Source organism: Protopterus annectens, chromosome 1.part0, assembly GCF_019279795.1.
Source record: "Protopterus annectens isolate FY-2018-M chromosome 1.part0, PAN1.0, whole genome shotgun sequence".
NCBI lineage: Eukaryota > Metazoa > Chordata > Ceratodontiformes > Protopteridae > Protopterus > Protopterus annectens.
Window position 1 is genome coordinate 1,886,373,213 of NC_056725.1, and position 23,225 is coordinate 1,886,396,437.

Genomic DNA, 23,225 nt, shown 5'->3' on the forward strand with positions numbered 1-23,225 from the left:
AACATCAAGAAAGAGAGAGTTGGATGGAAAGAAATGTGGAAGACCAGCTGTGTAGGACCTGCTACAGCACCCTGGGTGGATACAAAGAGTGTAGTTTCCTTCTGTCTGCAATTCTTCACATACACTGTCAGATCATGTCCAAACCCAGATTCCTGCATGCTGGTCTTTCTTACCACTCTTACAGTCACTGTAGTTGTGCTAGCTGCAAGCCCTCCATTTCTGCTTTAGGAAGAGAAATGTCTAATGTTTGGACCTCCTTCTAAGTTGCTGCGCACAATGAACAAGGCCATTTCTAACTTTTGCTTTCTTGGGTTGTTTACGTGGTTGGGTCCATTTTTAGTGTTACGTAATCTAAATGAGCTTGAACCTACAAGTTTAGTAGCGTACTGTAGGGTTATATAACTTTGAAACTCATTATATTAAATAAGGGCACACAGGGGTGACTCCTCTACATGGAACGCATGGGGAGCTTACCCTCACTTGAAATAAATGTTTAGGTTTGAGCTCTTTCAATGAAGTTGGCTTGTTGGGTCATTGTTTACTCATCCGTGACTCAAATCAACTGTGCTATAACTGTTTGTGGAACATTGTAAGACCTAATAAGTGGAATGTCATTTAGTGGTCTTGCCAAATAAAAAAAATATGTAAGATATGTTACTAACTTTTTTTAAGCCTGGAAAACATGCTTTAGTAAAAATTGTTTAGATAGTATTCTAAGAACTGTTTAACTTAAATTTTGCTTTGTCTCTCAACAGGGATGTATTTCTGGTATCTTGAGTTCCTTTGATTGATTTGGTGCATCTGTTCCACCATGAGCGGAGTGGCCTTAGGACTTGAAATTGTGTTGGTCTTTTTTCTTGCCTTATTTCTGCTTCATCGTTATGGTGACTTCAAAAAACAGCACAGACTTGTGATTGTGGCAACTTTACTGGCTTGGTACCTTTGTTTTCTCATTGTTTTTATACTGCCTCTGGATGTGAGCACGGTAAGGACCTTAAATAGATATTCCATATGTTAACACTGAAATATGCATCAATAATGTAAGTGTTTAATTATTCCACTGTTAGCAGTGTTTTTTAGGGTGGCAACATGGTTATCTAATGAGCAATGTTCTCCTTTTTTATGGGGTAACTATTCCCCTCTGTGCCTCTGTTAACTGTTAAAAGTTATGTGTTCTGTAAACTAGGCATAAGTTTGTGTCCAGATATTTCAGTAAGGTTAGAAATGAAGCATTGTGAGCACCCTGAAGTTTAGTTTGGTTAAACTGTCAGATAGTGGACAGGGTCCAACTATTCAGGTCAAAAACAACTAGGAAAAAATATGAAAGAATAGCCTTTTGAGCTATTCAATCTAAGGTAAAACACCAAGCAGTAGTAAGCAGTAGTAGTTAGAAATATTTGAAAATGAAACGCCAAACAGTAGTAAAAAAAAAATCTTGTTGCGATCAAAGTTTCTTCACTTTTGTGAATAACAGCTTCATGTTCTGCTTACCAAAACGACAAATCTTCTTGTTGCGATTAAAAATAGTTTCACTTCTTAGTAGCAAAACAACAGTTTTTATTGGGTGAAACTTGTATAAAAAGTTTCACCCAGTAAAGATTTGTTGTTTTGCTACTAAGAAGTGAAGCTATTTTTAATCACAAGAAGATTTGTTGTTTTGGTATGAAGAAGGTAAAGCTGTTTTTATTCGCAAAAGTGAAGAAATTTTGATTGCAATAAGATTTTTTTTACTACTGTTTCACATTTCTTTTACAAATATTTCTTACCACTACTGCTTGGTGTTTTAGTTTAGCTCGAATAGCTCAAAAGGCTATTCTTTCATATTTTTCTAGATATTCCAGTGAGGAGTACAGTGGTGCATTTACCAGGTTGGCTATATTTTTCTTGCTTTTTCTTGTGTCATTGAAACATGTTCTGGAGAAAACAAACGTCTGTAACAGTTTTAAAACCTGCAGAGAGTTTTACTGTGAAGAAGCTGTGAACAATAATGAAACAAACTCTTCAGATAGTAAATAGAAAAAGTGCTAAAGCAACATATTTTTAGGATAACTCTTTGGATTTTAATATGTAACCGTTTATTATAAGAGCTCATTAAGAGGTCCACATGCTATCCTTATACATTTATTTATACGTTTTTTGAATGAGGTGAAACCTAAACACATCTCTTGCAAAACCTGCCACTTTTTTTCTAATTAAATGTTTGTAGTTATTTATCTATTACATCTGTCTTCAACAGTCTCCTTTCATGTAAACATACACATGTAGTTTCCAACAGCAAAGGTAGAACATGATGGGGTAAATGTACCAAATGAAGCTAGAAAGGCATAGACAAATTCATTGTTGATAAAACATAATACTGACTAAAAGCACTGAAAACAATTTTATTCAGCTCCATAAACAAAAACAAGTGAGTGGGTCTAATAGCTCATTGCGTTCAACTAATGCATGTTTGGGTTGTTCTAATTTGTTTTGATATGCTCAGTCTTGTTAAGATAACAATATTAATTTCATGGTAGTATAAGGTTTTATCTTTTGCATCTATAAGAAGTAATTTGGAAATTATTTTCATAAGACAAACTGAGGAATGGGAATAAGGCAGGTTGGACCTTTGTTATTGTTTGGTATCTGTTAGGACTCTGATGTGGTGAACTGGATGTTTTTAGAAACAGTGTTGGGTTGATTGGATTTTGGGCCGTAGTTGAGAAGATAGGTAAAGACTGGGTGTTGGGTTAAAATGGAAACTCAGAGGTAGCAGTAAGTGGGTTTCTTTTAGGGTGAAGAGAGGGAAAAGCAGGAGTTTTCCTTGTCACTCTTTCAGTTGTATTTATGGTGGAGATCCTGTTAAGTAGAATAGGAGGACTAATAATTAGAAAGGAGAAAACAGGAGGTACCTGTTGTAACATGTTTGCTGCTCGTTTGTTGTTAGTGGACTGAGAGGAGGCTTTTAGGATACCTTGAGAAGAGACTAGACTCGCAGGTTTATCTGAAGAAATTGTTAGTGATGTGAGTGAGAAGGTAGGTAGATAGAGGGTATTCAGGGTTTCCTTGAATTATGAAACCACATGCAAGTAGGTACTGGAGTTAGAGAAGGTAGATTTAAGTTGCAAGAAAATCTTGTCATGAAGATGTTAATGCTTCTGAGTAGATGGAAGAGATTACCCTTAGTACTAGCTGGAAGAATAATAAAACAGAAAATATTGCAGAAAGTCTTTTATGTGCCACATTATGTATTAGTGGACAGAAAGGATAGTCATTAGTAGAATGCTGAGGGATGTAGTGGCATATAAAATGGGTAGGAAGGGGCCTAGAATAGATGTGGATGGACAAAGGGCAGAGAGCAGGAAGTGTGATGGGTCTGTAGAGTTTGAAGTAATTTGTTATGGAATGATTTGAAACTTTGAATGTGTAAGAATGAGGAGATGAAGGTGAATGCATGAGGTGGATTGTGGGTTGTAGGAAATTGTGCAATGATGGGTCGTCGTTGTCTAAAAACATGCTTGCTGATTGGACAGACCAGCCAACATGCCTATTGTGAATAGACCTTATATGAATAGAAATAAGTCCAGCTGCTGAAGTACTATTGAGTGGCCAGAGTTTTCTATTGGAATATGTTTTGGAGGGCAGAGCAAAATACAAGAAAAATCAGGTATGTTCTACAAAATAAAGAAACGGAAAAGTACTTCATTTTCCTTGTATTTGTGCGCTGTCCCTCCTTAAATCTCGGCCGACTCTTGTACTTCTCAACAGCCTGGATCTTTAGAGAATGGCCAGAGTTTTGTCTCATAGTATTGGTATTTTCCATATAAAAAAACTGTTTTCTAGCAAGCCAGTGCAGTTGAAGTATTTAATTAATGACAGTCATTTAAGATTTAGCCTTCATATCCTTCAAAAAATGCATGCTAAAAAACAGCAATAGTGATTCTCTTTTCTCTTTTGCATCTTTTCGACAGCGCTGATGTACTGCTCAAGCATGGGAACGTAATTCCCATTCGCATGTGCAGTACATCAGAAAATGCAGAAGAACACAAAACAATGCAGAGGGACTCTACAGTGCCATTGTGCAATGAAATTATTTAGGAAAGGCAGGCAATTTCTTTCTTAAATAGTGATACTGTATAATAGCTACATATATTTCCTGCTTGCAGAAAAACACCTTGGATATTACAAACTGTGGCCACATGTCAGAGCCGAAAAGAATCCACCAAACTTAATTTATTAATATTACAAGCTATAAAAGCATAAAAATGCAGAATGTTAAGTGCTTTCATCTTTTTGAATACAAGACTTCCTCAGAAGAAATGAATGTGGATGGGGGGGTAGAAGATTGTAAGGGAAATTAAAGGAACAGAACACATTTGGGAACAAAGTTAGGTTCATAAGTCAGTACCGGGCTGTTGATTTAAAGGACCATAAGTGGCCTAACCACAATACCTGAATCATAGGTACCCACTGACATGACTATTTATACCTAGTTTTGACCCCCTATCAATGAAGGCTTGAGGAGCCAGACCTGGGGTGTATTTACTATTGCCATTCATTTATGAAGGTTACAGTTAAAGAGATTCATGGAGATACTTTGCTTTACATCCAAAGGAAATCTGTTCAATAAAATGGGATTCTCTGGAATTTATGCTGATGACATGGCCCTTTTCCACTGCAGCCATTCTCTCCTCTTTTAAATGTAAACTTCAGGCTGATTTTCATGCCCTTATTCAATTGTTCACTGATAAGCAATTATTGCTGAACTCCTCCAAAAGAAAAACATTGCTATTTGATACTAGACAGAAACTAATTTCATAGGTAAGTTATAGGCAAGCTGCCCTTGCAGGCCAGTTTAAACTTAGCCAGTTTTTTTTTTTTTGCACTTGAATTAACCTATCCCATTTGGTTAGACATTGGCCTTACCCATTCCATGGTTGATAATTATATATTACTCCAATGAGAATAACTGGGATCATATCATAGATAATTTGAAGTGGACCCATGCAGAGATAAAGCATTTAAGAGCTGCCTCCATCCATTAGTAGCACAGAAGGCAGCCCTCAGGTAAATTTTCTGTTTCCCATCCATAGGTTGAAGTTGCACTTGAATGTGGACAGGGATGAACTTTGTTTTATGTGGATGGGTAGTCTATTCATTAGTAGTGGTATCCTCTTTGAGGTATACCATTCCCTCCAAACTGTTCTGTTGATGTTGCAGAAGAGACTTAGATCTAGAGTCTGAGTATTTCTGATGCCATGTTTTCTTGTTTATGTGCAGTAAATCCATCAGCATTTGTTCTGTGGATACCTTGTGTGCCACACACAGGTCACCTGTTAGCAGTCTGTAGGGTACCGAGTATAGTGATTGAGTTTTGAGTCGATCCATGTAGGGCATGTTGTTTAGACCTTGTATCCATTTACTAAGGTATTTCTGGCATTCCAGTTATTACATGTGTCTGGACACAAACATGCCAAAGGGGACATTATATTCGGTGACTGGCTTAATGAGGGTTGAGTAAAGGGGGGACAATGACATCCATAGATCTAGACACAATCCCTTTGTTTATAAGCAGTGAAATATTGAAGGACTTTCTTACCACAATGGACACGTTAGTCAAAAATTAAGTCACTGTCCACATAAGTTCCCAAATCTTGAACAACTGGGACTTCTGTCTCCAGACCTCCACAAATCCAGTCATCTGAGTAACACTATTGAAAACATCACTACATTCAGATATGTAGGGATTTGTTTATACCCCTTACTAAAGTTCATTCTTCAACTGGACTACACACAGACACACACACACACACACACACACACACACACACACACACACACACACACACACACACACACACACACTCCTATTCTGTGCTAGTAGGCTCTCCCCTTTTCTTTGCAGACTCTGTAAGAATGCCATAGGTAAATATATCTTATTGGCTCAACTAGAATATTGTCTCTTGTTGCTGCAGCCTCTGAAAAAAATGCAGCCACCATTCAAACTACCTTGAATGCCATATGCAGATTCATCACTCTCTTCCTCAAGAAATGCACACCACTGTAAAACAATTGAAAAAACTAACTGCCTCTGAAACAAGCTGGTTAAACTTATTAAGAAAGAGATCTTCCCCCACTAGCCCCCAGACAATTAAGATATTCACAATATAAAATCTTAGAATTCTTAACCACTCAGGTCCTTTCTTTCAAATCCCCCAAAGTAATGTTTCAATGCACAGATCATGCTTTCTCCATCCTTGGTCCCAAACTGGTGGGATAGCTCCCTTCTTTTCTTAAAGAGCATTCATTTTATCCCATTTTCTGATCGGAACTAAAAGCATGTTACAGAACTCAAGGAAAATGCAAGCTCTCTCTTTCTCTCTGGTTGTATAACTTGACCTCTTCCTGACATGCTTCCCTCTATATAACTTTCTCTGCAACTACTTTTTATTATAATTCTTTATGCATGCCAGCTATATCTACTGTGTATATAAAGCAATCGTATATTATTATGTCAGTCACTTTTATATAATGTAAGATATCCATTGTCTTTATACTCTCAAACCAACTCTGATAATTCACTTTGTGTATAATACACCTATATGTTGCATTTTATCATTCACTCTTTGTAAAATGTCATGCATTTATTGTCTTTATCCCTAAGATGAGACTGAAATACTTCCAGTAGGATTTGTCAGCAAAAGTGTCCAGGTCCCTAATGGCTGAGTCAGCTTTTGAAGGGGTGCCACCTGGGTGGTAGGAACATGGGTGCCCAGTTTTGCTTAAGAACACAGTGCTACATTTCTTGATGTTTAGCTTTTATGTCATGGTGCAGGTACCACTTATTGGTGTATATTAGCTCCCCCCTGAAGAATTTAGAAAACAAATGGAGAGTTAGTGATGGATCCAAGTTTGCAGTCATCTTGATCAGGCACAGGACCTAAATGTGGGCCTTGATGTCAGAGAAATAAATACCAAAGAGAAATGGTGTTGAGAGCAATCTTTTTTAGAAAAGAGCATATCCCTTCCACTCTGTTAGATTGGGTTCTCTCAGTTAGACAGTTTTCCATTCAGCGGGTAACATGGGATCACATCTAATTTGATTAGCTTGTCAATGCCAGAACATGGGATGGTATCAAAGGCCTTGGACAGGTCCAGGTAGGCAGTGTGAACCAATTTGCCTGATTCTAATGCATCAGTGGGATGTTCAAAGAAACCCACCAGCTTCAGGAGGGAGGATCTGTCTTTAACAAACTTAAATTGGCTTGGGTACAGGGCTTGTAGATATCCTATATTCTTATTCCAAAGACATCCACCTGGAGCATGTCTCCCTGGGCCTTCACTGAAAATGGGCTCTGTCGCAATCTGGCTTTCCCGGTAAACAAATGATAAGTAAATAAATTATTAGTAAGTTCCATAATAAGCTCATAGGTAAATACTAAGCTAGCTGCCCTTGTGGGCAATTTTAAGCCTAGACAGTTTCCCTTTTTGCATTTGAAATAGCATTTGGTTATAGATTGGACTTACCTATCCTGTGGTCAGTAATTATATATTACTCCTAATGAGAATAACTGGAATCGTACCATAGGTAATTTGAGGAGATTTATGCATGGGATAAAACATTCGTGAGCTGCATCTGTTCATTAGTGGTACAGCATGCAGTCCTAGGGAAAATTTTCTGTTTCCCACCCATAGATCTGAGTTGCGCTTGAAAACAGACAGGAGTGAACTTTGCTTTATGTGGATGGGGAATCTGTTTCATAGCAGCAGTATCCTCTGAGAAATATACCTGCCCCTCCAAACCATTCTAGTGATGTTCCAGAAGAGGTTTAGATTCCTGAACCTAGTATTTAAGGTGCCATTTTACTTGGTTATGTGTAGTAAATCCATAAGTAATGGGTCGGAGGAAACTTCAGAAGATGTGCATAGTTTTTGTGTGTTAATATTAAGTTAGTAGGTTTTAGAGGTGTATTGAGGATGTATTTGTTTTTTTTTTGTTTGTTTGAAGGCTTTCAATAAAACAAAGTTTTATAGGATGTGACATAGGCTCAAATGGATATGACAAGAAACAACTGTATAAAAGATCAACCTACCAAACATTAGTGTGTGCATGTAACACAAAAGCTGGAAATAGATGCTTAACCAAAGGCTGCTACAAGTAAAAGGTGGGACACTTTCTATATTATTTTTAAATGTTAATGACTTCACAGATATATAAAAAAGAAAGTGTTGTGAAGTATATTAAAAAATGTAGAGCGCAAATAGCTGTGCTACAGGAGACTCATTTGGAAAGAACTGAACATGGGAATTTGATAAATAAAGGTTTTCAGGACAGTTATTCATTGGAATACCTGGGACAAAGGAAAAGTGGAGTACTTATATTAATTGTAAGAGGAACGCCAGTAGTGATAGAAGATGATAAAAAAAGATAATGATAGATTTTTACTACTAAGGGGCTACTGGAAAGGGAAGAGGATTACACTGGCATGTATTTATATTCCACCTAAAACAACTATAATGGAGCTTAAGAAAATTCTGGGAGAAATAATCAGTTTTCAGCAGGGAATCTTATAGGAACTGGATTTGATTTGCAGCAATGAAGATGTGCCTGGGGGCCCAGAACATTAAATGTAACAAAGGAGAGTGGATTCTTGAAGTGTATGAAAATGTTTGGCTTGAAAGATGTCAGTTCAGTAGTAGGAACTCGAAGTGAATTGACATGTTATTCCCCAATATACAAAAACTGGGCCAGGCTAGACAGAATTTACATTTAAAAGGAACATATGCATTCAGCTGAACGTTTAATAGCATCCAATAACTATTTCAGATTACATGCCAATGACCAAAGTAAGTAACACAGGATAATTTAAATAAAACTGAGACACTGGTGCTTTCCCACCTACCTGTTGAAAAGAAGAATTTAAGGAATGGGTAGTGGAAATAATTTGGGAGATATTAAAGAAGATCGAAATTTCTTGTGAAAATATAGCTAAGGAGTGGAATAAAATTAGAGTAGAGTTTAAAAATAGGGTGGAAATAAAGGGAGACGTGGTTAAGAAGTAACAAGAATTATTTAGAGGGACTGACAAATATTGAAGTATTACAGAATAGGGGGAATCTCACAGAGCAAGAAGAGGAGCAATTGCAGAATGCTAAACAGAAAATAAAGGATTACCTTATAATATGCATGAGTTTAGAAAGATTGCCACTAAGCAAATTTTTTTTTTATTATACGGCTAGAACACAAAAACTTTTAGCGCACTGACTCAGGCAACAAAAAGTAGAAATTTGTTGCCAAGCCTAGGGAGCCTGTAACAGGGAGGATAAGGACATTCTGTAGAGGTACTAGAAATATTCCAGAAATTTTATGAAAGTCTGTACAAAGCAGAGAAATATGGAGAGCAAGAAAAGGTAAAAATGGGAATGTTTGTGGAAGAATTACATATGCCAGGGTTCGAGGCAGATGAGGTTCATTTATTAACAGTTAGGACAGGAGGAAATTAGATAAAAATGGTAATGTATAACCAATCCACAGTAAAGTCCCCAGGAATAGATGGTACTGTTCTGGAAGTTTGGAAGCTAGGAGGAGAATTACCAACATCTTGTAAGAAAGCTGTGGTGGCTGAAATACCTAAAGAGGGTAAAGACCCATCAATTCCAGCTTCATACAGGCACATTTCAATCCTAAACCATGATTATAAAGTGTTTATGTCTATAATGGCTAAAAGAATGGCAAAGGTGATGCCAAAATTGGTAGATTTTGATCATTGAGGTGTTGTGGAGGGGAGGCAAACATTTGACAACATTAACAGAACATTGATGATACAGAGGGAAACTAAATGTAAGAAAATACTACTGTTGTTGTTTGTTCTTGATGCAGAGAAAGCATTTCACAGAGTAAGCTAGGAGTTTATTAGCAGGGCAATGGAAGCATTTACATTCCCTGAGAAAATTATAACGTCAATTAGGAGAATATATGAGGGAATAGAGGTGAAAATTAAAGTGGGTAGTTTCCTCTCAGGTAATTTCTGTTTGAGTAGAGGAACCAGGCAAGGGTGTCCTCTTTCCTCTTTGTTATTTGCACTATGTTTAGAACTATTGGCAAAGAAAATAAAAGACTCCGAAATTGAAGGGTATAATTGGTATGGTAGTCAAGAAAAGCTGACTCTTATTTGCAGATGATGTTAAATACCTGATAAAACTAGAAAAGGACATTTCAGTGGTGTGGAACATTTTGAGGCAGTTTCATATCTTTTCGGGATATAAAATTGTTGAAGCTTAAACAAAGACAATAGATGTAAGTTATGTATCTACACACAAATTGGTTCAGCACTATCCATATTTATGGGGACATGATAAAATGAAGAGCTGAAAGATTTTATCTGGGAAGAGAAGACAGCAAGAGTCAAGTGGGATAAGCTGATTCTTCCAGTTGAACATGGTGGCTTGGGCTTACCCAATTTGAAGGGATATTTCAGAGCTACACAGTTAAGGCTCCTATACATAGCGCAAGCAGAAACCTATAATACAAAGTGGAAAAGGGTGATGATGAAACAGGGGGAAAGTCAAGAAACAAAGAGGGGCTGGGATTTCATGTATGCAGATCTTTAAGAATAACAACCATACAGAATTTTATATTCATAAAGTAGCGGAAAGTATTCTAAGAACTGCGCCAACACGAGACCTGAGAAAGGAGATTCTGCTGATAGGGATGACTGCAATTAGGGATGCAGACAAAAAACATGAGGGGGCTGGAACTTTTTGGAGAAAACTGTCAAAACAACTAATGTATTGGGAGCAAATAATTAGAGAGGGAAAGGTAATAGAATGGGAAGAGGCAAAGAATTTATTTGGATTGCAGGCTAGAAATTGGCTTTCCTATCAAGGATTGATATCAGAGTATAGGCAAAGAGAAAGAAATAGGGGGCTTCTAAATGAAAAACCAGCACTGGTAGAATTTTTAGTAGAATCTAGAATAGAAGCTGCTGTTAAAAGAGGAATACTTAGTAGATAGGTTCATAGGTGTGTACTAGGCTAATGGCCCTAGAGCCTATATAAGCCTAGCCCAAGAAGATTCCCTGGCATCATGCTGCCCAAAGTTAGTTCCCAATGCCCCTGTCAAACAAGGCCACTGAAGTGATCCCCGGGATGAACTTCCTATTGCCCACCCACTTATCAAGATTTCTCTTAAAGAGGGCCATTGAAGTGCTCTGCTTGACGTGAATGGGAAGTTTGTTCCAGAGTATGGGAAGTCTCTGGATTAGGAACCTGTCCCTCCAGCACATTCTGTTTATTATGGTAATGAGGTTAAGGTCCTTGGAGTGTGTGGCATGGAGGGATTGGGATTTTTTAGGTGTAGGATATCTAGCAGCTCTGGGTCAGACATGGCTTTGTAGGGTCAAGCAGAGATCACCTTTAAGTAGGCGATAAGAGACAGAGTATAGCTGGAGTTTTTTTGAGTCTGTCTATATAGGGCATGTGTCTAAGGCCTAAGATCCTCTTAGTGAGGTATTTTTGTGGCCTTTCCAGTTGTTGTAGGTGTCTAGTGAGGTACATAACAAATGGGGTGTTGTATTCTATAATAGGTCTAATGAGGGATGAGTAGAGAGGGATCATGACCTCTTTCTTCCTGGATGAGAAACCTTTTGTAATGAGATGTGCCACATAGAAGGTCTTTCTGATGACCGTGGCAATGTGGTTATCAAAGGAGAGGTTGCTGTCAGCCTGTGTCCCCAGGTCTCTAATCACACCTTAGGTGTTTAGTGGACTACCGCCTACGTGGTAGTTCATGGACACCGAATGTTTCCCAAAGGGAATGACGATGCACTTTTTGGCAATGAGCTTAAGGACATGGTTCTGGCACCAGTCATTGGTGTCAGGGAGGCCTTTTTGTAGACTGTCTACATCAGTTGGAGAATCACTAATTGCTCCCAGTTTGCAATCATCTGTGAACTTGGTCAGCCAGAGTCCCTTTGTGTTGGCTTGAACTTCAGAGAAGTAGATGCCAAACAGGAAAGGACCTAGGACTGATCCCTGTGGGACACCACTTGTAACTGGTCGGTAGTCAGATTTGGAGTCAACTACTTTCACAGTGTGGGTTCTATAAGTGAGCCAGTTGGCAACCCATCTTATGACAGGAGTTTATGCCTGGTGTAGTGAGTCTATCTATGATTCCTGAGTGAAGGATGGTGTCGAAGGCCTTGGCAAGATCTAGGTAGGTTGTGTGAACTACCCTGCCCTCATCCACATCTCTGGTGACAGACTCGAAGAAGTCTTTCAAGTTGAGCAGGCATGATCTACCTTTCACAAAGCCATACTGCGTGGGGTCCAGAGTTTGGAGTTACCCTATGTCCTTATTTATAAGGTCCATGATGATGCCCTGCATAGCTTTACATATCAGACTCGTCAGGCTAATGGGGCGGTAGTTCCCAGGGTCTGTAGTCGCTCCCCCTTTGCGGAGTGGGATGACCATAGCAGTGTACCATTCTGTAGGAACAAAGCCTGAAACGAGGCTGTGATTGAACAGGGTACTCAGGTGTGGTACCAGTTCACTTTGTAATTCATGTAGAACACAGCCAGGGATATTAGCAGGTCCCATGGAGGCTGTATTATTGGTTTTGGACAGTGCAATTTGTACCTGTGTAGCCATGATAGTAGGGACTTTGCATTCCTCAGGTATTGTGATAGGCCCTTTAGGGGGTGTAAAGGGGATAAAGTTCGCACTGAACCTGTCAGCCATTATGTCGGCAATATCAGTTAGTTCTGTATATGTATTGCCATTGTGCTGTAACTCAGAGCAGATCTGAGTATTGCCATGTAGATTCTTGACATAACTATAGAATGCCTTGTGGTTATGTTTAGATTCTGCAGAAATTTTGTTTTCATAGCTAGCTTTAGAGAATTTGATGATGGATCTCATTTTTTTGCTGAGGCTATCAAAGGAATTTTTCCAGTCTTGTGACTTCACCCTTTTGTACAACAGTTTTCCTTCTGTTGTAGAGTTTGTTTATGGTGAGGGACCACCAGATTGACTTCCTTTTTTTGGAGGAGAGCTTCTTGTTTCTGTTTGGTATGGCCCGTTCCATGCACTTGTGTATGTGCTAATACAGTGCATTGGTTTATGATTCAGCAGTCATGCATGTATTTTCCATTTGCATGGGTGTTGTGAAGTTGGTCACCTCTGTTTTTAGAAGCCCAAAATTGGCTTTGGAGAAGTTTTTTACGGTGGTTTCCTTTGGGAGGGGGTGAAGGTGGGATGTGGATATCCATGGTGATTAGCTTGTGGTCACATCTGACCAGGGAGGAGTTGATTACTGGTGTAGAGCAATGGTCACCCATGTTAGTAATGACCAGGTCAGGGATGTTTCTACCCCTGGTGGGGGTAAGAATGAGTTGGTCGAGGGCATTGGAATTAATGAATTCCAGAAAACGTTGAGCAAGTGTGTTGGTACATGAGTAATTTTCCCAGTTAATGGAGGGGTAGTTAAAGTCTCCCAGTATAAGGGTATTGGGTTGTACCCTAATATTTTCCAGTGTGTTTAGGAATGTGGAGTGGGAGTCTTGCGACATAGTGGGGGATCTATAGCAGGCTGCAACCTGGATTGCAGTTTTACCCAGTGTTAGTTGTACCTAAAATGTCTCTGATGCGTTATGTTGTGCTACTAGTTTGGAGGTGTGCATATCCTTTATGAATATGGAGACACCACCGCCTTTAGTGCTTCGGTCCAGGTTTAGGGGCAGGAAGGCATGGTATGAGTTATAGCCTGGTAGTGCTGGGGTGCTCTCTGGAGCCTTGAACCGGGTCTCGGTCAGTGTTCTCCATTTTAAGGAGTGCTTTGAGCGAGTGCATTTTGAGATTTAGACTTCTAGTTTTGAGTAGCATAACTTTCAGATTTCGTTTGCTTGTAGCTGTTATGGTGGTAATTTTGTCTTTAGGACATTGCCTAAAAAAGGCAGTATATGGGTGGCAAGAGCCTTGGCCAGTATCCGGAATCCCTGGGTGACAGGTGCAGGCCATTTCTGGCGAAGCATCGAGGTATGTCGATCATGTCATCCCAGGCAGACAGATACTGGATCCCCTTAGAATGACACCAGAAACTTAGCCAATTGTTGAAGTCAGTCATTTTTTGCTTGTACTGTGGTATCATTTTGGGTGACGGTAGGATGCTACTCAAAGCTAGGGTCATACCTGCCTGGGCTACAAGATCAGAGAGCCTGGATCATACAGAATATTGCATGATAACTATAAGAATCAGTCTAAGGAGGTTAGGAAGGATTGTGAAGAGAAACTCGATCAGCAATTAACAATGAAACAACGGGGGATCTAGAGATTTCTCCCAAATATGCAATAAAGTCTAGAAGATTTAGAATCTTTGCTTGGAAACGTTTACATAGGTATTTTTATTCCCCAAGTAGACTCCAAAGAATTTTTCCTTGGGTAGACAGGAAATGATGAAGGTGTAATGGGGAAGAAAGAGGTAATTGGGAACTATTTTCTGGGAATGTAATGAGGTGGCAGACTTTAAAGATTCCCTCCAGACTGCTCTGTCAGAGATGCTGGGTGAGCAAATTGCTGTAACTAAGGAAATTATTTTTTTTAGCTATGACACAGAATCGGAATTACCTTGACATGGTAAGGCCTTGCTGAGTCTAATTATGGTGACTGCCAAAAAAGCATTTACTAGAAAATGGATGTCAAAGTCTAAACCAGCTTTGCTAGAAGTAGTAACTGTAGTAACAGAGATAAAACAACTGGAATTGAGATTGTAGGAGCAAATTACATAGAAAAAATGGGAATTGTGGGAGCAGTGCACGAAGAGGAGGAACGATATTTTTAAAGAAGGCAGGATTTGAATATGTAATGTTTGACTGACAATGACTGGATAGATTATAAGTAATGTGTAATGATTGCAAATTAAATTATGTCACTATAGTTTGTTTTCATTTATATAAATGTATGATTGCTTATCTCATATATGATAATTTAATAAAGATGTTTCTTGGTTAAAAAAAATAATGGCTTAGAGGATACCTTGTATGCCAAACATGTCTCCTGTCAGCAATCTGGAAGATACCAAGTATAATGACAGGGCTTTGAGTCTGTCCATGTAGAACATGTTGTTTAGGCATTGTGTCCTTTTAGTAAGGTATCTCTGTGGGTGCTCCAGTTGTTGCTTGTCTGGACAGATGCCAAAGGGGGCATTATATTCAGTGATTGGCCTAATGAAGGCTGAGTAAAGGGGAATGATGGCATCTCTAGATCTAGACACAGTCCCTTTGTTTATTAACTTTGCAATATAGAAAGACTTTCTTATAACAATAGTTAGATACTGTCAACATAAGTTCCCAAATCCGGAGCAACTGGGTCAACTTGTAGGGGTACATTGTCAGTGTTCTAGTTCCCTGAGGTAGGTGACTTCCCAAAGGATACAATAATGCATTTTTTTGGCATTTAGTTTCTGGCCATGATTTTGACACCAATTTATTTGAGAAGAACCTTCGAGCAGGATGACTAAGTGATTTGAGGATTCAGTGACTGCTCCTAGCTTGAAGTCATCTGCAAATTTAGCCAGCTGGCTCCCTTTGGTATTGGCTTTTACTTCAGAAAAGTAGATGCCGAACAAGAGAGGTCCCAGCACAGAACCCTGAGGGACTGCACTGATGACTGGTCTCTTTGTAGAGGTAACTCCCCCTGTTTTGATTGTCTGTGAGCCAGTTGGCAATCTAGCAGGTGACATAGGGGTTTATTCCCAGTTTATTTAGCTCTTCTCATGTGCCTGAGCAAGGAGTTGTATCAAAAGCTTTGGCCAGGTCAAAGTATGCAGTGTGTACCGCCTTTACCTTCATCCATTGCTTTGGTGACCTTTTAAAAAAAATCCAGCAGGTTGAGTAGGCATGACCTGTTCTTAATGAATCCAAAGTGAGACAACTCTAGTGTTTGGAGGTTCCCTATGTCCTGAATGATTAATTCCATAATAGTCTTTCCATGGCTTTGCATATGAGGCTGGTCAGACGTATGGGTCTGTAATTGTCTGGGTCTGTGGAAGGCCCTCCCTTATGAAAGGGAGTGACTGTAGCTGTTCTCTATTTGCTTGGTACAAAACCTGTATGGATGCTCAGATTGAACAGTGTTAAGGGTGCGGCTAAATCGTGCTTCATGCTATTTAAATTGTATCCAGGGATAGCACTTTTAGGACTTGAGCATGTGTGATAGCTGGAGGTGAGCCAGTTTTGGGTATATCTTGGGGTACAGACAAAAGGGTGAGGGGACAGAGGGGTAAAGTTGGAGCTTAATTTAACCACCAGTAGGTTAACTATCTCTTAAGTCTCATTGTAGGTAATATTGTTCACAATTAACTCAATGCATTACTGCATTCTGCTTTTGAGATGACAGACATAACTAACAATTGTGTTTGGCTTGGGCAGGTATTTTAGTCTCAGATTTGGCTTTTGTGGATTTTATTAAGCTCCTGAGTTTGTTTATTTTGGTGATAAGTTCTCTAACATTCCTGGAATCACTCTTCTTACTTTTGGTCAGAATTGTTTTCCTTTATTATAAAACTTGTAGTTATTATGGTTCTGTTATGTGGGTTTGTTTCTGGGGTTTGCATGCACTTATTCCTATGGGGTACAGCTTATCTATGCAGCTGCTTACATGCTGGTATAATATGGTGATGTATTGATGTGTCCCATTGCTTTGCAGATAAGGCTGGTGAGGCTTTAAGATCTATAGCTTCCTGGATGAGTAGTGGATCCCATCTGTGGGTAGGATGACTCAGCAATTCTTTATTCCCCTGGCATGAATCCAGTGGAGAGGCTGAGGTTGAATAGGCTTAGTAGCAAGTCTCCAAACACAAACAGGTGCCCGTAGAACCTTTGCACGGCCAAAAGGAACTGGAAAAAAACGAAAAAGCCAGCAAATGTTGGCAAATGCCACATCCAAAAATAGTTTATTACCATAGGGAAAACAATTCCCCTATGTCTCTGAAATTTGTAACAAACAATTTACAAAGCCATCAGACCGGTTTCGGCTCCTAAGAGCCTTCTTCAATGATACAAAAAAAGGAAAATTTGTTAAGTATCAGTATACATACATATATATGGTTCAACCACACATAAAGACCAATCACAACATTACATTTATAATTGGTCATTAAGACCAGGTGAAAACAGAGCTCCCAATTTAATGATCCATTTTCTCTCCTTTAAACTAAGCAATTCATTCCAATGATATTTGTCTTTACATTTTCCCTTTATACAATCAATAGTGACAAATTTGAAACATGCAGATGCATGTTTCAAACTATGTTTATAAAGTGCATTACCAATGCGTTTATTTTTGATATCACTCAAGTGTTCACAAATTCTGAGACGAAAAGACCTGGAAGTCTTTCCAACATAGAAAGCAGAACAGTTACAGGTCACCAAATAGATGACCCATTCAGTACTACAATTGGCCCAAAATTTGATGTCAAAGACCTGTGAAGTGTTTTTGCTGCTAAATTCACAAGTATGTGAAACCCTGATACAGAAAGAACAATGCCCACAAGGTGAGCACCCAACAATAGGTTTACCCAAAAGGGACAACTGAACGGAAGCAAAAGAATCAGAACCCACTCTCTTATAATGACTAAATTTAGAGTCAATAGTCTGTCCCCTTCTAAATGAAAAAGAACATCTCTCAGAAAGAAAAGAGTTCAATTTTGGATCAGCTTTAAGCACATTCCAATGTCTCTATATAATGTTTTTAAAGCCATGTGTGTTACGTCCATAGGTTGTCACCAAACGCAAGGGCTGTGGATTCAAATTTTTATCCCTATCTCTATATGATAATAAATCCTCCCTGTTTAAGTTGGATGCCCATCTTTTGGCTATATGCACAGAACCTGGACGATAACCCCTCCTGATGAATCTATGTACCAAATCATCCTGGGCCTCATAAAAGGACTGCTGACTAGAACAAATTCTTCTAGCTCTTATAAACTGAGATTTGGGTATGTTCTGGATGATATGTTGTGGGTGGAAGCTGGTAGCATGTAATAATGAATCAAATTCAGGGAATTTTCTAAACATCCTAGTTGACAAAGTGTTGTCATCATTTCTAGTAACTTCAACATCAAGAAATACTATCCTAGATATGTGACAAGTCAACTTGAATTCTATTCCCCAAATATTGTTGTTAAGATATTCAAGAAACTCCATAAGATAAAGTTCATCAGCTTTCCACACCAACCAACAATCATCCAGATACCGACGCCAAATATCCATCTCGCACATATAAATATTATGATTATTGTCATAAATCATAATTTCTTCTATATATGCCATGAAAAGATTTGCATATATGGGTGCAAAAGATGCACCCATAGCAGTACCTTTAGTTTGCCAGTAACATTTATTTCGAAAATAAAAAACATTACTGGACAAAACAAGCTCAGTAAGACATACCAAGAATGTATTAAATCCTGGTCGATATAAACCTGATCTAGTCAACCAATAGTCCAATGCCTGTAGGCCTGCCCAATGTGGAATGTTGGTATAAAGAGAGGTGATGTCCAGAGTGCATAATAGCCATTGTGATTCAAGTTGTGTATTGTTGATAATATCCAAGAATTGTGTGGTATCTTGGATTCTGGCTCTAATAAATGCCAATAGTGGTTTTAAATATTGGGTTAAATATTCAGACAATGGTTCAGTGAGAGACCCATGTCCGGACACAATGGGCCGACCTGGTGGATTAGTAACATCTTTATGGATCTTAGGTAACAAATATAAATATTGTTTCATCGGTGAAACAACCATTAATTGTTCTTTCGTAGATTGTGTAATAATGCCCTCCTCCACCGCCTCAGTCAAAAACTGACCAATTTGACGCTGAAAATGAGATGAGGGATCCAAAGGCATCTGTCTATAATATTCATTGTCACCCAATTGCCTCAAAGCCTCATTGTCATAAGCAACCTTATCCAATACCACCACTGCTCCACCTTTATCAGCTTGAATGATGACCAAGTCTTTATTGTTAACAAGCTCATCCAAACTATGTATTTCTTCAGTAGACAAATTATTATAAGAGATAGGTAAATCCTTAAGATGACAATGTAAGTCCCGTAGGACATTTTTTTGAAACACCCCCACTAAATGTGTCATCGGTGGATTAAATGTAGATTTTTTAAACCTGAAATCCTGAGATGTATCACAAACATTATTCTCAAAAAACAACTTCAAATTCAAAATTCGACAAAAATTTATCACATCCTGGGCCAAAGATTGTTCAGAAACAAAGAACCCAGGGACAAAATTAAGCCCTTTGTTTAACAATCTGAGTTGACCATTGGTCAATTCAACAGAGGAGATATTGTGAACATTAGAATTAGAAGTTATTGTTGAGTCATAATTTTCAATAGTGTCTCCAAACTCTGTTTGGATGTTCCTTTTCCTGTGCTTCCGCCCCCCTCATCTGTATCTAAATTGAGAGGGTGTGGACAGTTGTCCCTTTTGGCCTTGGGTGCCCCCTCACTGGAGTATTCTTCCAACTCACCTTCCGTGTTGGAAGAAGTATCCTCCCCAGAGGTACCACTAGAAAAAACAAAATTTTTCTTAAGGATGGATTTTGGCCTTTTTCTTTTCGGAGTGGATGATCTCTTATCATGCTTATTATCATCTCTGGGTAACCTGAAAGAAACATTTTTGGATGTATCAAACGGTTTACCCCTCTCATAGTCACCCACATCCCTAAAAAAATTTCTTAAGTTTCCTATCCTTAAGGGTGGCTTCCATCTTGGACAAATCAGTGGTAAGTTTTTTAACCTGTGTAGCAAAAGAATCACAGGCTTCAAACTTGTTGGACTCTAAGCAAACATTTTCTAGGTCTTTGACACCTTTTTGCACCTTACGTTCATAAAAATTAGCCAAAGCATCCACAAATCTAGACGAGGCTAATTGTTGAATATGACCCCAATCCTCAATGAGTTGGTCATCAATATTGGAGACCAAAGGCTGTATCTTGACCCTAAGGCCCCGTGGAGTAATATGTTTCTCCTGATATGCTTTAAATAAACGTAGATGCCACACATTGGTCCTAACCATCTTCATATTCTTACCCAACCTGGTAAAAAATAACTCACATTGTGTATCCAAATCAGATCCCACAGTCACAGAAGTGGATGACAATCCATGTTTGTCCAAACCAAACACAGATAAATCATCCACATCAGAAGATAAACCCTGAATGATGGGTGAAAGTGCCATATTCTAAACCTCGAAACCAAGCACAACCAAACCAAATAGAATATATCAACAAGTATGAACAAATATAACACTCAATAAAAATTAGTATTAAATATGTGCTGATACATACACTGACACAAAATGTATATCATATATTATCCAGCCTGTACACAAAAGATGTAACCTAAATAAGAATTCCACCAAATATTGAATAGATCCAAAACAAGACCATTATACAGAGAAATACCAGTAATCAGAAAAATATATAATATGATTTATCATATGTATAAGTCTTGTGGATCAATATTCAATTATTTTAAGCAATACAATAAACAGTCAAAATAAACTGACAACCCCACCGAAGTCGTCGTACTGCGTATTGGTCAATCTTGGAAACCAAAAAAACAATACCAATCCACATAGGGTATGAAACAATGCCCATATCTATGTGTGTCAGCCTGGAACCACCTAGTATGGCAACATAATCATAGGAAACTTTTTTTAAACCAATATAAAGTGTCAGTGTTGATCAGCAACACCAATATTCATAACATATTTGGACACATTACAAAAATGATATGGTTGTCTCCCAAAAATCCCATAAGTCGAAAATCTTGGTATATGTCCCAAAAACCACAATATGACTGACTAAACCAAATGATGTATTTCACCAAATAATATTGACAATATATGACAATATTCACCCAATCCTGAATAATAAAAAATGTACCTGGGAGCCAAAACCATAGGCATCAGTAATGATGCCTTTTATATATATAACATATAAACCTCAAAACCTTGTTAGGACCAAAAGTGTGTATTGATCAACCTAAATTGTAGTAACAAAAAAATAAAAAATGAAAAATGTACAAAAATTAGGATACAAACATCCTGAAAAACTGAACTGATCTAGAATAATAATTCACTATTAGTCAAATGTATAAAACCACATCCAAACAATACAAAAAAAATATCAAACTACATATACCTCAGTCCGCACAGAAAAATGAAAAAAACAAACATAAGATGAAAAAACTAGCAAAAATAAATCAAAAAAATATAACCACATACATCTGTTATACCATAACCGTCCCACATTGAGCTTATGCCACACTGAATGAATGAATTACTTAGTTAAACATAGTTAGCAACAAACTCACTAAAAACACCTTCAATATATATCAATATAAATATCGAAACAAACCAACAATATAATTATAATAGCTATTGTAAAGAGCTGGCCCAAACAAGACAAATATCAATTCAGTCCGCTTTAAAAAGCGGACTAGAAATGAATCCAAACCAGCCTAAACCCAAACAAATATGTTTAAAAAAACCAAAGATATTAAAAAGATTAAACAACAATTACTCGTATATATAACTGATATGTGTGTCAACAATCATACCAAACTAACCAGAAATACGAAATACAATCACTATAGTCAGCCCCTAAACAAAACAAACGTATATTGAATCCGTTTAAGATAAACGGACACAAAATTCAAAAAATAGCGTATGACAAAAACACTACCAATATTACTCAGCTGAATCAAAAAGTAAAGCTGCGTACAAGAACTTGTAACGCAGCCATACCGCATAGCACTAATATCTTGATAAGAAAAAAATTAAATCAGAATAAGAAACCATAAGCTGACTGAACATACCTTGGCATGTGTCGACACACATATCAGTAGGAATTACTGGTCCGAATCAAATCACATTAGGAACCAGAACCATACAAAACAAAAATACATTCCGTCCGCTCGAAAAAAACGGACACCACACAAGTAAATGTGTTATGTTCTTCCAAACCCTGGCAACATTCACAAATAAGCAAACAGGAAGTAGGATTACGTGAATGAACAAAACGTAACCAAATAGATGAAAACAACGGTCAGCCAAGATACAATTATTTGAATACTATAATGTTCAAAATATTCATGGCATAGAAAATGTGACAATACAAAAACAATTCTTTATCCAATTCTTTATCCAGTCTGTTTAGAAAACGGACCCGATGTAAATCAAAGTTCTCGTGAATAATGGGAGCAAGTCTACCAGCCACTGTCTAGTGCTGGTAGGAAGGCAGCCTGCTACATTATTAGAATGAATGGAGCATTTTTGGCTTCGGACCTGCTTGGAGTTGATCAGAGGGGTTGGCATGGCTGTGCTATTAAGTTGGTGAAAGTTAAGGGGAGATAGGTTAGTAAAGTTAGAGCTGAATTTTTCTGTTAATACATTGACTGTGGCTTCTGGACATGAGTAAGTGTTGTTATTATGTATTATCACTTGCGTATTGCTGGACATTATCTCTAAGGTTTCTGACCCAGCTGAAGAAGGCTATGTTGTTTTCCTTAGCAGAGGTATCAATACTGAAGTCATACTTTTGGAGGATTTGCTTTTGTTTCCAAGTTCTTAGATGATCTTTTTGAGTTCACCTCTTGATGATGGGGTATTAAGTTTGTTTTTATGGGCTAAAAGTTTCTTTCTCTTATTGTGTAGTTTGCTTATACTAGGGTTTCACCATGCAGGTTTATTCATGTATGTGGCATTGCTTTTTATGTTTTATTGGGAGAGATGTCTAGATGCATGCTTTGAGGTGGGCATCGAAATTATCCACAAATGTGGCAACTTCTGAGATAGAGCCATTGAGGTGGGGGTACTTAAATTTCATCAGGTCATCAGCTGGAGTAGGTTTGCCGTAGGAGTTATCTCTAAAGACAGAAGGATTTTGCGGTAAGTCAAATTTTACCTTCATAGTGAATGTTAACTAAATTGTGGTCAGATGTCTAGTGATGTGGTAAATGCAGACATTGAGCCTACTGTGACAATTGAGAACCAGATCTAATGTATTTGAACCCCTACTTAAGACTTGAACCAGTTGGCCTGCAGAGCTAACTTTAATAATGTCCAGGAATCTTTGTACATATTTATTTGAGGTAGTGTTGGTTTCCTTGTTAATGGAGGGATAATTGAAGTCTCCAAAGAAAATCGTGTTAGGCTTAGTAAGAAGGGAT

The 23,225-nt window shown here is 38.1% G+C and overlaps 1 protein-coding gene across 1 annotated transcript in view; it reads left to right on the forward strand.

Moving 5' to 3' along the window:
• The window catches only part of LMBRD2 (LMBR1 domain containing 2), a 1,695,734-nt gene that overhangs the window by 121,213 nt on the left and 1,551,296 nt on the right, over positions 1-23,225 (forward strand). Inside the window, exon 2 of the mRNA XM_044069969.1 lies at positions 756-985. Within this exon, the coding sequence (XP_043925904.1) occupies positions 812-985 (174 nt within the window). The 5' untranslated portion in view covers positions 756-811. The remainder of the gene's footprint in view (positions 1-755; positions 986-23,225) is intronic.